Genomic DNA, 18,441 nt, shown 5'->3' with positions numbered 1-18,441 from the left:
CATATACATAAATAGAAATCTAGGTCCTACAAAATTCTATTTCATGAATTCTAAAGGGTTCAAGAAACCACCTTGGACACACAGGTGACAAAAGAGAATGAGTACAGGAATATTCCACATTCAATGTATGCCAATGTCATAATGGACCACTAAAAAAGTTAAATTCTCAAAAGATTGAAGGAGACAGACCAATTCAGTCACACAGATTAAATAGAACTCTCAGTAGGATGGTCCAAAGGAAGATTTCACATTTATTGTATGCAAATTTCATGGCATGTTTATCTACCCACCCAGTAAAAAGGTCTAGCAAAAGCTTACAGAAATGCACCCAGCTAGGTACTGAGCACACAAACAACCTCAGTTAATATTTACAAGTTCTGCAACCTCCCCTCTGCTATCTCCCCCTCAGCCACCTTCAGAGCTGGCCTCGTAGAGAGGGAGGTCCCCTGCTGCCGACAGGTGATGTAATAATTGCCTTAAGGTAGCTGGGTTTCACCTCCATTCAAATCACAGGATGGCAGGCTGAAACCTGACACTGAACCCACACTGGTGCCACAAATTGATGATTCTGCAAATTAAGCTTCAGAGTAAAGAAACTACATTATCTCTGATACAAAATTATGGTGACTGAATGCACCTATCTTGATGCATTTATCTTGATGCAACCCTACACTTCAGGTTATCTGAAAATAGCTGGGGAAAAACTCCTTTCATATCAAAATAGTACAATAAATTCCACATTTGCCCATGACTACCTCAAGAATCCGCCAAAATAAGAGCCTTTAACTAAACCATATGCAAACCATTTCGTTTGACCTCGCTTCCAAGCAACTGAACAAGTCTGAAGTAGTTGATAATTTACTTGTATAGATCATTCCCAAATATTATGTGATTATTTTGTTTTCTAGCTTTTGAAGGACACACAATATTTACAAGCCTAGCTATTATGCAATCCAATTATAATTTATCTTTCCAAACTGGATTTGGAATCTAAATGCATTTTTCAGATGCAGAATGAAAGGTGAGTCCTTTTATCTCTTACCTCACCACCCACCACTGCAAAGATAAAGATCCTTCCATTGTCTACAGGGATTTCTCAGACAAGATGGGTCTTCCTTCAAGCCACCCCTTGGAAGCTTCTGGGCCTTGGTACAGGTGGAAGAAAAGCACTATTTTTCTAGATTTAAAAGGAAAACTGGTATGAAGGCTGGGGGAGAGTTTGAGGAGGCAAAGCTAAGTATCTCCAGGCCTCAGATAACTATTGGGAGAGATACCAAGCTATCCACAAGACCTTTATCTTCCCACAAAATCCAAACTTGTTCTCCTCTTCTTCCTTCCTGATTCATTAGACCTTTTTCCAGGCAGGTGTCCAAATAAGACTTAGAGTGTTAATCATGCTCTTTGAGACTTTTTTACTACTTGCAAAGTGCAACCAACTGAGGAGCTCCCCTTCCCCAGGCCAGGTTCCTTTAGCTACTTTCAAACCTTTAGGTCAGCAAACCAGTACTTGAGGCCTCTGGGGAGCAGCACAGAGGTGTATCTGTAACAACTTCAAGATCAGGGCTGTAAACAGAAAAACATTTTTCTTCTCAATTCTAATGCTTATCAAATCTAATATCAGAAAAGTAGAGATTCACAAAATCATGACAATTTTCCAGACTTGTGAGGAATGGCAATTGAGAAAAATCAGTTTATCCAAGAAATGTGTTTGATCAAACAAGAAAACCAGAGGAAACAGGTCATGCCCTCTTCCTCTCCCCCCAACTCTCATCACAGCTCTGCTTTAATCAGCTGAGTTGAGCAGCACCTTCATAGCTTTTAAGATTATGGAGTTTGGCATTAATATCAGTTCTAAAACTTAAGCCACACAAAGAACGACACTGTAATTAAGACAAATATCATCTGGGGAAAATTAATCACGGCAGAAGATTTCCTTTTTAGGTCTCAAAGATCCATACAGAGACATTGAAAGCAAGTCCCACTGTAAAAGGGGCAGCCTGAGGATTTGCATGTATGTGCTGGCGGGGTGTGTCAGAGGAGCAAGGACTTGTTGGAAGTAACAGCACATCCCATGTCACACATGCCACACGCCTTCGGGTGAAATTCTCTTCTAAGGCAGATGTGCCACTCACTGTCCCTAAGAATTAAAGGACTCCTGTGACTTAGCGTCAGTAGGAAAAGGCTACCTTGATAGAAATAACCTGTCCTCCAGCAGACCTACAAGTTCACGTCTGCCTTTCCTCCCAGAAGGAGGTAAGACGCAGTATTTCTTCCCTTCAGTATTAGACCCAAGATGAGACACAAGTTGAAGGCTGAAGATGTTCTCTACCTCTCTCTACTTACAGAATAAAAAGAGCGAAGAGCTGCAATTTTGAACTTCACTCGCTCTATGAACACTAACAGTGGGGAAAAATTAAGTTGGCCAATTCCATATTGTTTCCTAGTTGGTTTGACTAGTTTATCGTGACATCAATACCAATCACACACCTGTACTTTAAAAGCTATTTTGTTCCTGTGGAAGATAACTTACAATTTAAGAAACAGTAGTGAACTATTCAGTCTACTTTTGTTTCACTGTTCCCCAGCCCCCTCCTCGTGCAGAGTATCTTTTAAGTAAAATGCAGTCTGCTACTATAGTAAAATAGCTTTCTACATATCTTCAACACTTATTTCTAAAATGGCTAATAAGTTTAATAAATCTGTATTTGTGCCTTTTGATGATGTCACAATACAGTTTTGTTGCATAAACCTTTTAGTTCACCAGATGCTAATCAGACTCACTCCGTGTTGTGAATACACCCAGTTAGGACTGTTTGCTTGGCACCAATTCTGGGTTTAGCCTCTCCAAATTTACCTTCCTTTGGATCTGTTGAAGCATCTCATTATAACTGTCTTTATTTCTGTACTTGGCTTAGTGGATAAAGATCTATTACAATGAAAGAGCTATCCAGGATATCTAATATTTTGCTAATGAAATTATTAAAATTGATATTTATATTTTAAAGCATCTTTTTAAACCAATATAACTTTCCATAACAACTGCCTTAAGTACATTTTAAGGTTGCTAACTTCGACTTCAGAATTTCTCCTTTTTCAAAAAAACAATAATTATGTTCAAGAGTGATCTTTCTTTGAATCACTCTGCTCCTAGGACACTGGGCAGAAAGTTAATTTTAAAGAACAGAACAAGCAAAAAGCTCAATATTTTGTAAATGCTTACTATTCATATTAAGCCAATTACATAATCTGTACCAAATTCTCTACGTCAGTTTTAAATCAAATGCAGTACACTACTGGCTTTAAATTGTATTCTGTCTCTGTATTTACACATGAGTTGCAAAAAAACTAAAATTACAATCCTATTTTCATAAGTTCTTATATTACAAAAACAAAGGTATAATTCCATAGAAAAATGTGGTCTTATAACACAATATTACTTTCACAATAAAGCCCAAGTCCAGTCTGACAAGGCTGTCCTTCCTGTACTTCTCAAACGCTCTGTATCCCATCTATCACTCAGAGAAACTGACACTTTCCCTATTTGCATGCCTTTCCGAATGCTAGTCCATCATTCCAAAAATAAATTTAAAAAATAAGATGGATTGATGGATAGAAAAATGGATGTGTCAATGGATAGATATATGGTTAAGCAAAATAGCAAAACTAGGTGGTAGGTATATACCCGTGTTTCCCCGGGTATATACCTACCTTATATTAAGGTTTGCTCCAAAAGATGCATTAGGGCTTATGTTTAGGGGACGTCATCATGAAATATCATGCTAGGGCTTATGTTCGGGGAAACACGGTATGCATGCACAATGTAGATAGAATTCTTTCAACTTTGCTGAATGTATTAAAGATTTTATAATGAAATCTTGGAGAATAACATCCCATTTTCAAGACCCACCTCAATGGCCAACACAGAACTCCATTTTTCTCAAAGGCACTTAACCCTTTCTACCAAGTATCATAGTTATTTACATGTCACAACCCTAGTTTGATTCCTTTCTCTATCATTCAAATGTATTTAGTACATCTTACACAACAGTCATTCAATAAATGGGTAAAAACACTTTGACCATCTCTTGAAAATAACAATCACTGTTCTTTAGTTATACTACTAATAAAATTATTCTTGCATAAAAGACTGTGATCATGCTGAATACACAGGAAGCAGAAATATAAAAGATTCATGTTTCAAGAAAAAAATACTTTCTCCAAGCATATATTTAAAATATAACTGAGGCACTAAAACATGCAGGCATTAAAGTTAAATTATAATACACAGCAGCATGAATTAAGAGATTACCAGGCATTTACTCAGAGAAGGCAAAAAAAAAAAAAAATGCTTTCTGGCACAAGCCAAGAATGGAAGTTGATTGAGCCTTGAAGACTAAGCAAAATGTGTAGAATTTCCAGTAGACACACAGATGACCCAAGCCCTGGGAGTAGGATGGTCTAGCCCGAAATAAGAGCAAACCTAAGGGAATGGTTACAGGCTGGGAAGTGCCAGTCTTCTTTCTTTCTCAAACTCTGAGAAAGAAGAGTTAACAGCCTTAGGGACACTGAACACCCTAAGAAGCCTTAGGGACACTGAACACCCAAACCAACATCCAGGTTTGAAAAGTAGGGAAAGGGCTAAGTAGACCATTAACCAAATCAGGGAAGTCAAGGTAGACGTCTCATCTGAGAGGAAGAAGAAATACAGTATGCTTGGGTTTAGACATGTTGAATTTGAGTTGAAAGTGGGACATTCATGGCCTTTAGGTAACTGGAGACATAGGACAATAGAGGCGTAAGGTCATCTAAAATAGGACCTGAGAAAAAATCCACAACTAGCCCTAAGGTATGCTCACCACTGACCACAGGAAAAGGAAAAATGATGAGTGAACAACTGGAGAAGTCAGAATGAGGGGTGAGGATCAGGACAGTACAATGCAACTGAGTGCAAGAAAATAGTTCTACGGACGGGGTGGGTTGCCAGAAAATGAGAAAGGGAAAGACTGAGACACTCCCCTGCCAGCCTCAGTGATTCACGGACCAGAAAGAGCAGCTTCAGCAATCACTGAAATACAGAATGGGGGTCTACAGAAGCTTATCACGAAACTATCTCACTGTATTTTTTTCCTATGACGAATATGACCTGAAATAAAGGACACATGTTGAATATGTCCTTAAGTAATGCATTAGGGTGAAAATTCACTAAATAACAAACTATAAAGGTGCTGCAGAGTTAACACTATAATTTTACGTGGCTTAACATCAAAACTACTTTTTTTTTCTTTAAGCTTCTATCAAAGCTATATATGGATAGATGGAAAAAGAAATTTTAAAAAGGACAGTGGTCCAAATGCCTTAAGTGACAAGAAAAACTCAACCCAAGACTCAAGATTTAGAGTGCTTAACCCACAGTTGAGAAATCATAGGTAAACTGAGCAGACTAAATTGGGATGCCAGCGGGAAAACGTATTTTTAAAAGGTTGACCACATGAACTCGCCAACGCACAAAATATATTATGTTTCACATGTTCCTTACAAATAACAAGGAGTAATTCTCTGCAAAGAATTTCTGTGCCACTGATTTGAGTTTTATTAGTCCTTATCGGGAATTAGCAAAAAACAGAGAATTCTTCCATACTTTAGTACATTTGTATACAATATATCCATTGGAATGCAAACCTGCATCCCTTAGACACCAAAATAAATATTTTTTTCAAGTTCACCTCGTCCTCTGTTTCACAATTGAGAACAACCACACCAACTTCAGAATTTTGTACGCATTGAAAAAAGGTGGTTATCTGACCCAAGGGAGGTCCCAGGGGTTTGGGCAAGTTTCTGCAAATTGTTTCTATGAGGGCAAAGCAAATCTTGGACTGCAAAGAAGCAGCGCTGAATCCACTCTGTGCTCACTGATAATCTGTACAATTGCAAACTCCTTTGCTCTCTCCAATCACCATGGGGTTTATACTGGCTTTCCAAGAGGATTCCAGGAAGCCCCAAAGTTACAGTACACACAAACTAAAAAACTGGCCAGTAAATTCCCATGATGCCAAGGTACTGGATAGTTTCCAAAGGTAGAATGTTCCAGAAAAATACAAATAGTTCAGGCTTCACAAAGAAATTCCAGGCAAATACAGAGAGCTGCTCTCCTAGAAAGTTATATGGAATTGCAGTTTAGGAGCTTGGTTGAAGAGGTTAGAATACAAGGACTGGCAAAACGTTTCCAGCCTATTGCAGATTCTAAGCTAACCACTGAGTATTCTTTACCCTCACCCTCATTTCAAATGTCTGCTCAGATTCCCTGCGAAACGCATGATATCTAGAAATATTTGTGCCCACTGCCAATGCAATAGTCTTTCAGTAATTTCCAGAAGGTCTCGACAAACGTTAACCTTTTTTTAAAGTTTACTTGAGAATTTTGAAACCTTTCTTTCAAATATTAAAATGTTTGCCATTTTAAAAAAAAAGCTGAGTGTCATTCAAAAATAGAAGCCACCTCTCCCGCCATCTCTCCAAGGATTTGCCACAAAAACACAGGTAAAATAAAATTAAAGTTCTTACGAGTCTCAATTAAGATATTCTTGTTTGACATCTATTTTAGAATTTCTGCACAAAATCTTATCATAAGACATATTCACATCAGTCCCACACAATTTTCTGCCTTTGTAAATAAGATACCACACTTGGCTATATAATCCCATTCCCCATTTTTAATTCTCTTTCCTCATGCTCCCTTCAAATACATATATTGCAATTTTCACCCAACTCTAAAAAAATGTGTTCCTTAAGGAAATTTCAGTAATAAACCTGAAGTCAGCCTCAACAGAATTCCTTAAGTCAAATGTGACTGTGCAGCAACAAAGCAGCCATTTTCCTGCCATGGGATCTCTGTGACAAAATTACTCACCTACAGATGAAAAACTCCAATTACAGAACAGATACGAATTTTAAAATGCAAGAAGCGGAGTACAGCATTAGAAATAGAAACAGTGGAAACATAATGGCTGTGTGTGATGCCAGAGGGATAGTGGATGGCGGGAGGGGGGGTTTTCACTGTGTGAGGGATATAAATGATAAATGTCTAACTATTACATTGTTTTGTGCACCTGAATCTAATAATAAAAAATGTTATTTAAAAAAAGAAAGAAAATACACTTTCAGTTCACAGACCAAATTTAAGAAACGTCATTCCAAAAAACGTCATTCCAAAAACAATTTAAATTTTTCTTTTTTAACATGTGTTGAACCTTATTGTTGAAGCATTCTTTTAACCAAAATTAAATATTCTAAATAATATCAAATAAAAAAGAAGAGTCAACTCAAAACTACCATTAAAAAACAGAGAAAGAGCCAAAGGTCACAATACTACTTCCCAACTCTAGAAAGTTTTCTATGTGAAAAAAAAAAAAAACAACAGGTCATGGAAATGAAGTTTCACTATTTATAAATACTAAACATGGTTTAAAAGATCCCGGGTTTTCCAAAAGTCTTAGCTTCCACTTTGTGTGTAACCTTATTGACAGTGCTCGCCAATATTAAAACGAGTGTAAAGCAGATGTAAGGTACCATCCCAACAAATACAAAATGCATGTCCCGAACATATAACCAGTATTTAAGGAACTAGAAGTTTTTGAACTCTTTAACAGCTTTTCAACTATTTTGTATAATACTATGTAAATGACTTTCAAATTCGCAGGCAGGCCCCAGGAAGTGAAGCACAAGAAACTATATTTAATTAAAGATTCAGTAGAATTCCCAGTAGTAAATCACAGGAAATACTTAGTTCCAAAGCAGCCTCTCCTCAGGCTTAAAACAGTTAACTTTTGGTTGATTTGCATTTTAGAACTGAATTTTTTTTAAGCTGAAAGTCATAGTAAAATTTATTCCTTTTATGAATCTTTAAAACAGGAGTCTTTCAGATCTGAGAGTGAAACTTGGTTTTAACAAGGTACTCATTTTTATGAAAACTCTAACCAGAAAACTAGTTATGAGTTTGAACACTTCATGTCGTTTTTCTTCTTCTTAAAATACCCTTTTACTCAAAGTGAAAATGCACTTGCTGTAATCTGACTTGCTCCAACTGATGATTACACCTGAAGCATTCACTCAGAATAGCAGCCTGCTGCCTCCTTAAAGCCCCACTGGGTTTCTACTGGGAGCTGCCACTGGGCCTCCAAGTCTGGACAGATAATCTTTACTGACACTTAATGAATTGGCTAGCTCTGTTAAGTATTTTTTTTAATAATAAAATTATAATTGCATTTGAGAACAAAATTAGAACAAGTAAGAACCTCATAAAAATGGTTGGGGCACTGATTTGGTCTTAGAATCTATTTAAAAAGAAAAAAATCACTAAATCTTAAAAAGTTTAAGTTATATTCCTAGTTTAAGAATACCCAGATTTAAGACCATTTGGGAGGCAAAACTAAAAATAATCCCCAAACTGTGCTTTTCTCCACCTTGAAAGAAAGGCACTCCAGCAAGCTTAAATAGGTTGTATCCATTTCCAAGGACATAAAAGAATGGTGTAAAGTACACACTGTACTTTGAATGCCAAAAAAAAAAAAAGATTTTTTTTTAAATGGCAAGTGCTTTATCATAGCTCAAGTAGGATCGATAAATGAGCAAGTCAGTCAAATACTTAAATTCAAATGTTAAGTAAAATTGGATTTAGCAGGGAATCCCCACTTTGTGACTTAAAAGAATATATATAGAGATTGCAGTGAGGCACTTTATCTTTTTAAAAAACACTTGGGAAAATTGCATGTATGCCTAGTAATGAGGTGGTAAGTGCTAACTTTACTCTAAAACACACTTTGGAAAAAAATAAAATCCTGGCTCCTCCAAGGAACTTAAATACGATGTGAATTACTTAAACTTTCTGACACAATAACCGCAAGTATGGCAGGCAGTGTATGTAAAACAACCTTGGTGTAACAACTGCGCAAAGATTATGCTGTACGTAAAGATTATGATTAACTTTACTATGCTGTACAGTCAGCATGAGGGGTGAGGAAGGAGTCTGGCTCAACCAGAGAATCTTAGCATCAATGCCTCCACCTGTGCCTGAGAAACTGTCAGCTTTCGGAGGCCGGAAGGCAAATGGACCCCGGGTAACCGTCCCGAGAGCCCGTCCTCTAGAGGGGCCGCAGACCTCCACCTGGAGGTAGGAATATGACTGCCCCCACCGTCTCTCCGGGTCTCTGAACGGCAAAAAAAGGCCAGAAGCGCCTCATCTGCAGTCCAGCCTGGAAGGCAGGAGGAGGTCCCTGCCGGTTCCCCAGATGCGCACCTCCATTCCAACGCCTCCAAAATACTTGTCTCAAAGCCCCCGGCCTTGGCCCTCGGATCTGTACACCTCCGTTTTCATTAACACTGACGGCGCAAAGCGAGAGAAGGTAGACGCGTACCCAGCCCTGGTCACCCAGAGGAGCCTCGCCGTGCCTAATTAAAGGCCTCGACAATGGGCGAGACCCACTTTGGGGGCACTTCCTTGCGTAGAGAAGTGCCCGCCGCACCGCCCGGCAACCGGGCCTTAAGCTCAGCGCCAGGACGCGCTGGCCCTTTAAAGGCGCTCGCTTCCTGCACCCTCGGCCCCTCCCTCGCCACCGCCAGCTCCTGCCTCCGCCCCCACCGAGGGTCACACTTGAACTTTAAGTCGCCCCGCAAGGCCGGACGCCGCAGCTCTGCTGGCGGTGACCATCCCTTTGCACGTGTTGGATGAGATACCTCGGGCTCGGCGCGCCGGGTCCCGAACTCAAGGCCACCTCGGATAAAATCAAAACAAAGCAAAATGCACACCGGCCTCCAAAAACTGCACGGCCAACCCCCACGGGCCTGCCCGCGCCCAGCCTCTGCCCTCCACCTGCAGCCCCATCCCCCGCTGTGGGGGCGGGGGGCTCAGATGCCCCTCGCCGTGCCCACCAGGGCCAAGCACCACGGAAACGGCTCCCCGGCGCGGCCCAGGGGGGCGGCAAGGAGCCGACCTCACCCGCGAGGTCCTGGAGGGAAAGGAGCTGCGGCAGGAGTCCACACCGGCCGTGGGGGAGCAGCTCCCAGTGAATCACCTTCTTTTACCGGCGAAATTTGCTGCCCGCTGATGTCACTTCTTGTACTTTTTTCACTCCCTCAGTTTCCAAACGAGCCCGTTCCCCGTCCCACTCCAACTCGCATTTGAGCGCGCGCACTTACTCCAGTCCCCGAACCCGTCCCGGGCAAGCCCACAACCCACGTCTGCCACTTCTCGCCTGCTCCCTGCACGCGCTGCTCCTGCGCCCTGCACTTTCAGGACAAGGAAACTTGCACGGCCACCCCCTCATCTGCCCTACTCCGACCTCAAGTGCCGGCAGGGAAGTCCTGCGCCCCCTCCTCCATCCGACCATGTGCCCCAAGACCACTCACCTTCCAGCCGGCCGAGCTGTTACTGTCGCCCTTATCCTTGAAGTAGGGCACACTCTTGACCATCCATTCGTAGATCTGCGACAGCGTGAGCCGCTTCTCCGCGGAGCTCTCGATGGCCTTGGTGATGAGGTCTGCGTAGGACAGGTTGCCCCACGCGTTGCGGCGGGACGAACTACTCTTGCGCGGCTGCCCCGCGAGAGGCCCCGCGGCGGCCGGGGGAACAGGCGGGTGCTGCGACAGCGGCCCGGGCGGCGGGGGCTGCGGCGGCGCCGGGTGCAGGCAGCCCGCCTCCGGGCCCTGGAAGTCCCCGCACAGCCCCCCGGTGGCGGCAGCTGCGGCGGCCGCCGCCGCCGCCACCGCCGCCGCCGCCGCGGCCGCCGCCACGGAGCCGGGCGCCTGCTGGAAGTCCCCGCTCTCCTCCAGCAGGCTCAGGTTGCTCATGAAGTCAGCGCTGACAGCGGCCGCCGAGGCCGAGGGCAGGCCTGCCGCGGCGTCGGGGTTCGCGGCCGCGCCGCCCGACGGCGCCGGGCTGGAGGTGGCCGAGTTGGACTGGCTAAACTCCGGCCTGGGCAGCGGCCAGGTGCACGAGCGCGGCCGCGGGAGCGGCTCGAAGTCCGGGTCGATCTCCACCACCTGGGGCGCTTCGGCCATGGTGACCCCCGCCCCTCCCCCAGCCGCGGTAGAGCCAAGGGGTAAAGCGAGGCACTGGGGGCCAAGGGGAAGAGGGCGCGAAGAGCCCGTCCGAGATTGGTGGGGGTGGGGGCGAAGTCGGTGCCGCCGGCGGACGGAAACCGGGACGAAGGCGCGGTGGAGTGGAAGCGCGAGCCCAGAACTTAACTTCGCGAGTCCATCAACATCTAGGCTCCTCCGAGTCCGCTGCACCGACGGGACGGCTGAGCAGTGTCGCCGGGCCCGGACAGCGCCGGCGCCGCGCTCCTGCTGACAGGGCCCGCGGACCGGGGGACGGACCGACGCCGCGAGCCGCGAGCCGCTCGAGCTCCCGGGCGGCGCGACTGCAGCGCTGCTGCCTGTTGAATGTGGCGGCGGCGGCGAAAGCTGCAGCTACTACGCGGCCTCCGGACTTACGGGATCTGCCGCCACCCCCCGCCCGCAGCGGCGCGCACGCCGGCCCGCCCCTGACTAACAGCCCGGGCGGCCAATGAGCGCGCGGCACCGCCGCCCAGGCAGCCAGTGGACGCAGTCCTGGGCGGGGGCCGATTTTCCACCGGGAGGTGGCAGTGAGTTGGTGGGGGGTAGTGGGGTGTTTTTCTCTTTCACACACTGTCTTTTTATTTTTATTTTGGAGGTCTTATTATTTTCTGGTAATTCTCAAATGTTTCGGTGAGTCTCTCGCCCGTCTCAGTGTTTGATTGCTCCGAGGCCAAAAGAGCGTGGAGGCGGCGGCGACACTTTGTTTACTATTGAGGAGCAAAGCCTAGTACTCTGGAAGCACCGGTGGAAGAAGTCGCTCACTTTGTCTCGACCTCCGCTCCGATCCCAAAGCGGAGTGAAGCGCCACTTTGGGGATGTGGGACTCGCAGAGCTCTGGGGGCGCTGGCTGGGTGGGCGGAGACGACCTCGCGGAATTCCACTCAATAAATAGCCCAGCTCTGGGCTCCACCCACGGTTTCTTTGCAAAGAAACGTGGGGCAGTCGGTGGGTTTTGTTTTGGTGTTTTCTTTCTCCGTAATCTTTCAAGGCGTCCTGCCCCGGCGACGGTCGCAGGGCCCCGGGCGCCGGGACCCTGGCGGTCAGATCCGCGCGACGAGCACCCTCCCTCCGCCTCCGCGCCCGGAACCCACCTGCCCGCACCCCTTAACTGAGCCTCTGCGGTTCGGTGTAGCCCGGGGCCGGTCGCCCAACCCGGCAGCCACTATCCGGATTCACTCAGTCCATTCTTGACCTAAAAGGCTAGAAATGAGGGGAAAGGGCGCGGCGCAGCGAAATAGTCCTTTTTCACACGCACACGCAGTCGCTAAGGCATCCTAGACCTCATGCCGTCCGTGGGAACCTCTTCTCCTGGGCAGGAATCGCATACTATCCACCGGGTCAGTCCAGGGATGGCGGGGAAGGAGTAAGAGGACAGCATTTACACATAAACTTGGCACTTTAATTCTGACTCTTAAGTTGAACTGTTTGTAATTTATTTGCTATTTAGAATGAAAACGATGAGTTGTTGAGAAGTAAAAACTCAAGAGTCTTGGGGCACAGTCCTGCCCCACCCCCAGGTTCCTTTAGGCTGCTTGCCTCGTGCGTCAATCAACCCACCCACCCCATCTTTCCCCATCTGGGCTCCAGGTCCAGGACGTCCTGTAGAGATCAGTGGGGCCAAAGGTAGGAAGACAATGGTCCTTGTGTCTCAGGGAGCAGAAGAAAGTTTTCAAGTTTTGTTTTGCTTTGCATTTTTAGGAGGAATATGAAAGGCATTTCCTTTCAGAGGGATGGGATCACTTAGGATGGAAGATTGACAGGGTTTAAAATATCTTGTCCAAAATGACAGCTCCCAATTCTTTAAAAAAAAAAAAAAAAAAAAAAAATTTTTTTCCAGGTAATTCAATTGAAAAAAAAATTGACATCTTAAGAAAAGTAGGCCTCTTGTTCGAAAGTTTGAAGACTTAAAAAATTGATTTCTTCCTTTACATTTTCACTATTATCTCCCTAGTCCACTTATTCATGTTTCTTCAAAATCCACTTATCACGACAGTTTCCGAATGATACTGGGCGTGGGCGTTTGGTGAGCCTGGTGAATTGAGGATAGGGTTGGTTCCCATCCTCTTCCTCTTATGCTCTTTTTTGCGTTTACTGTCAAATTTGGACAATTCGGGCCTTCTCTGCTAGCCGCTAGGGGACCTCAGTAACCCAGATGGTGAGCTCAAAGGAAGGCCCTGAGGTCGAACTGTTGCTCCCCTCAACCTTTCCAATTACATTATGCAGAGGCAGCCCCCAATCCAGACGGCCGCACCCTACAAATAGGCGGTGCCCTAGTGGATCATTCTTGGCAAAGGAAGCCAGCTGCAAATTTGGCCTTGCCTTCAATTCCGGTTTTTCAGGGCCTCAATGGGGGGATAGTATTTGATTGAGTTTTCTTACATACTTTGCCCAAATCCTTGGAATCTTCTGGGCTATCCTGCCTGATTGTTTCTTTGAATGTCATAGTTTGCTTCATTTTGGTCTTTTTTAAAAATTTGACTTGAAGCAGGCTCAGAGTCCTACAGCGCCAATGTCCCTGACACATACTCGTAGGTCAAAAAAATTAAAAATGTGTGTTAAAAGGTGTTTATAGCTTCCTACCATACCTTTAGGTATCAATTTACTGAACTGTAGAGTACTGGGGAATATTTGTCTTGTTTCCAATCTTCAATTATCACAAGATATTCTGTAATGAATAACCTTATATAACTCAGTTTGCATCTGTCCAAGTATATCTATAGGAGGAATTGCTGGAAAAGGGATCACTGGGTCAGCAGTTAAATGCATTTATAATTTTGAGACACACTGCCAAAATTGCCCTCCAGGAGTACTGCATCAAGCTACTTGGTGGCCCCCTTTAATTTATAGATACGGAAATTGAGGCACAGACTACCCAACTGATTTGCCCAAGGCCCTATGGCCCAAGACCAAGGCTAGAGCTTCAATTTCTTGCTCTCCTATCAATAATCTTCTCAATACACAGATGGAAAATTATGAATATTCTGTAATCTCAGTATAGAGATAACCATTATAAAACTTTGTGATGTGTTCCCAGTCAATCCTACAGATTTAGTCATTTTAGTTAGATGAACTCTACTGAACTGAAGTTTTGATTTAAAAGATTTAAAAAGCAGACACAAAAAGGTTATGGTGATAGTAAGATAATGAAAACAAAAAAGATTACAAAAGAAGTGGGGTTTTTTAAGTCAAAAATGTAAATAAACGTTTTCTCTCTTTTTGAAGGATGCCAGAGTATTTAGGTTGGCACTACAATAGTTCTGCTTTAAAGAAAAAGTTTCATTTCTTTTCTCCTTTAGTATTTTTTTGTGGTGGCTGTTTGCTTTGAAAACTTTTTCTAATGATTATCAATTATTAGTTGGTCCAGACTGAGAAGAAAAATTTTTCGTGTCAGGTTAGGACAATTAGAATGCAAAAGGAAATTTATTCTCACAGAGCCCATCTCACCAATATGGTGTTCTTTTTCTCTGCCTGGTTTTCAGAGTAATTATTGCATCATCCTTGACAGGAAGACTGAGAGATGGTTACCTTTGATCAATTCCCAGGCAGAAACTTCTACGTTTACCCCTCACCATCATCACACCGATTTCTGGTTTAAATTCTTACTCATAAAAATAGGTAATTTAAGTCCAGTTTAATGAGTAAATGAAAAGCCTGGATGCTTTTTTCTCCAGTCATGACACTAAGCATCATACTTCACATTCCCTTTCCCCAACAACTGTCCATTTCAATATTTTGTCTGAATTATTAAGAGGTACTACTATCAACCTAAAACAGCCTTTCTTCAGTTTGCACATAGAAAATAATAATCTGAAAAAATACAGCTTTGGGTTCTTAAACCAATGTCCTGAAAGCTGGCAGATTAAGTAGAACCATAGTTAATATCTAATATCAGAAGTAGGCATTCATTTTTCTTGAGAGATTAATATCCTTTGGATTTTGTTGTTCATTCAACAAATATTTATAAAGTGCCTACTATGTACATGCCAGATGCTGAACATCTTAGAAAACATTGCTTTGATAGCAAACTCCTTGAGGTTATAAATGGTTGATTTTATTTTCCTTTATATGATATTTGATGTCAAAGTTAAGACTATGTCGTTCTTAAATAATTGGCAATGAACACTAACAATATTTTTTGGAGGAATTACACACAAAGTATTTCATTGATGCAAGGACTGCTAAAGCAGGAAAAAAACTAAAATATTATCAGCAGCGTTTTGAAGAAAAATAATAAGATAAGGTAAAGAAATTAAATAAATGCACCATCCACAGGGAGTATGAACTCTGGCCACCAAACCTTGCAGTTGGGATAATCTTGCCTGAAATGGATAAAAGACCCAGGCTACATCAGATTATTTGTCCATCACATATAAAAATGATGCTTCCTAATCTGTAACGAAGGACAAGGATTGGGCAAGTCATGAACCAGATATTCCATATTTTCAACTCTGTTATGAATAGCCAATGTTTCTCAGCTTCGATAACCTCTGTTCCTTTACTTAAAGTGTTAGTGAAAGACTACTTGCGGGTTTCTACAGGAATTCTTAAATATATTTGTAGATAATCTAAATAACCAACAATAGAGAATGGCTAAATAAATAATGGCATATCTGTAAAGTAGAATCTTATGTAGTCATTTAAAATAAAGTAGACAAAACATTTGTAATGACATTACAACAATGCTGGTGATATAGTATTTAAAAAGTTGTAAGGTATTACTGTTAGCTCAAAGCGTTTGCTGTGGTTTTATCTGGGGAATGAATTTATAGGTGATCGTTACTGGTCTAACACAAACTTTCATTTTACAGGTAAGAAAACAGAGACACTGAAAAGTTAAGTGACTTGCCCAAGTCTGTACAGTTGGTGAAGTGCTGAGACCAGAATTTGGACCTCCTAGCATTCAGATCAAACGTTTTGCCTTCTGTTGCATTGCTTTTCACATTACCTTTTCTAACGAGGGTTTCAGAATTTTTGATAAAATTCAACCTATCTTAAACACTAGGCCTTTAACTCTCTTTGAAACAGTAAAATAACTCTTAAACCCCAAACTGTATACACATTGCAATTAAAATATTTTTCTAACATTAAGGACTCAGAATTGCCACAAAATTAATGGATGGCACATGAAATCCCAAATTCTTTGAATGTCATGAATCTGAATTTTGCATTCATGCTTGAAACACAATGTGTTTTTACTATTTTATTTCTGTTTCATGTCATATTAAAGTTCTTAACATGCTTCCAAACTGGGGGTGAGGAGGAGCATATGTATTAAATAAGAAAATGCTGCCATGTAGAACACAGATGGTAGTACATTTTTGGCAGAAAGGAAGTTTAACAAGGCGTTTTACTTATTTACTTGGAAAACTAATATGTATGAATGTTCAAGTTAAGCAGTAAGAATTGATTCCTGTTTTACAATAATCAGTTTTTTCAAATCAAATCACCCTATTTCCATAACATTATAGCAGGGAAAAGGAGTCAAATGTGATTGTAAACAAATCAGTTAGAGAGTCCATGAGAGTAATCAAAGAATGAAGGAAGAAGAAACTGCTAGCATTTTATAATAAGCATGTTGCTTGTCATTTGTTGATAAAAATCAATAACAAGATGTAATGAGTGTGTAGTTAGAGTACATGTGTTCTTAATATGATACGGATAGTCACTGGCTGTGTCAGTTATGGTATAAAAACAGGAGGTAAGAGTTTATCAAATTTCAGATTTGGCTGACTCACAGGGCCCACCCATATGCAAAGTCTGCTGTGCCAGAGAGTAAACACAGACGAATGGTGAGTATTTCTCCAATATATCAGGTTTCTATTTTGTGGTAAATACAGCCTTTAAAACACACTGAAATATTCTATAGTCTAAGGTTTAACATTTAAAAATGGAATTTCTAATTAGCTGATCTCTGATACCGTGCTGGAGGAAAACCTAATATCTCTCCTGTCTTTAACTTTGTGTTTGAACACAAACTGAAAACAGAACATTTGACAGCTATATATATTGCAAGCTTGCATACTGGAAGATTCCAACCTGGAAAACCTCCTCTTTCCACAATCCAAGACTAAGTTGGTGAGATCTCCTCCTCCATTTTCCATATTACTATATCATATGTAACAACATGATAACATAAATTGATAAATAGAGTATATCTCTCTTGTTTCAAAATGTCTGCAGTTCTAAACCATAATCATTTTTATACCCAGAATCAGAATATACAGAATATACGCATAAAAATTATTTTCTTTATGCCCCAGTGTTAATTAAAATGACTGGGTTTTTTCAACAGTCAATATACACTAAGCACTTATAGCTATTATCTAAATCAGTCCTTAAAACCACCCAAAAATGTAGACGTTATTATGATTCACATTTAACCGAAATTGAAACTGAGGTACAAAGAACTAAGAAACTTACCTAAAGGTCTTATCTTAGCAGTTATCTAAGTATAATCATTATGAACTTACCATTATCAAAATCCTGTTTAATATTATACTTTTGCCTCCATAAAATGTTGGGATTTTTCTAGAGCACTTTTCTAGAAATTAACCAGACGTAATTTGATGATTCAATTTTTTTCCCAGAAAATTGACATTTGGGCTTTTTGGGGGGGATGGGGAGTGGGATCATTGTCAGGGATCAGCTCTGCCTGAAACCTGTTCAATTTATGTTAATGAAAGAAGCCCAGGGATAGAACATAAATAACAATAATAATGCTGATGTTTGCATTTGTATGATGTGGGGGGTTTCAAGCCATTAGCACTTCTGGCTTATTTGAACAGGCAGCCTCAGATTGTAAGTGGTGAGAGCAACCTGCCCTTCCAGAATGGTTGGCTTACCTGGAACTCTTTCCAAAACTCTCCTTATCCTGATTAAAGGCACATCCAATCAAGTCCTGCAGCTATATGGAGCTCTATCCCCGCCAAAGAAAGTGATTAGCATTGGATTTTTATCCAAAAAAAGCCTTTCCTCGTCTGAGTTTAAGAAGCTTGGAGTTAGATTAGAACAAATGAGTAGATTTTACAGTTCACCTGGGGTGGGGGGGACGGCCTTACTTATTTCAATACTTTGAATCCAGCTCTATTGCTGAACCTGCTGGGGATTGGTCAAAGCTATAAGATTTACTTTCATGAAACAATAAACAAAATTAAAAGCAAAACAAACAAAATCCTTGTGCTCCTGTCCATTTTGAATTGGAAAGTGCCCCCTCCAGCGCCACATGAGCATAAAATATCAGAAATATTTTTAAAGCATCTTTAGAAAAACTTACTCTGGGAATGGGGTGGGATCTTATCTCAATGCCCCCAGTTTTCATAAAAAGCATGA

The 18,441-nt window shown here is 42.1% G+C and overlaps 1 protein-coding gene across 1 annotated transcript in view; it reads right to left on the bottom strand.

Annotated features, from left to right (window-relative positions):
- FOXO1 (forkhead box O1) overlaps positions 1 to 11,429 on the bottom strand; it is an 89,047-nt gene extending 77,618 nt beyond the window's left edge. Inside the window, exon 1 of the mRNA XM_081045397.1 lies at positions 10,402 to 11,429. Coding sequence (XP_080901523.1) covers positions 10,402 to 11,052 — 651 coding nt within the window. The 5' untranslated portion in view covers positions 11,053 to 11,429. The remainder of the gene's footprint in view (positions 1 to 10,401) is intronic.
- Between the last annotated feature and the right edge of the window lie 7,012 nt (positions 11,430 to 18,441).

The sequence above is a fragment of the Rhinolophus hipposideros genome (assembly GCF_964194185.1).
Source record: "Rhinolophus hipposideros genome assembly, chromosome: 4".
NCBI classification, from domain to species: Eukaryota; Metazoa; Chordata; class Mammalia; order Chiroptera; family Rhinolophidae; genus Rhinolophus; species Rhinolophus hipposideros.
Note: the sequence above shows the minus strand (reverse complement) of the source record. Positions and strands in the feature narration are given on the sequence as shown.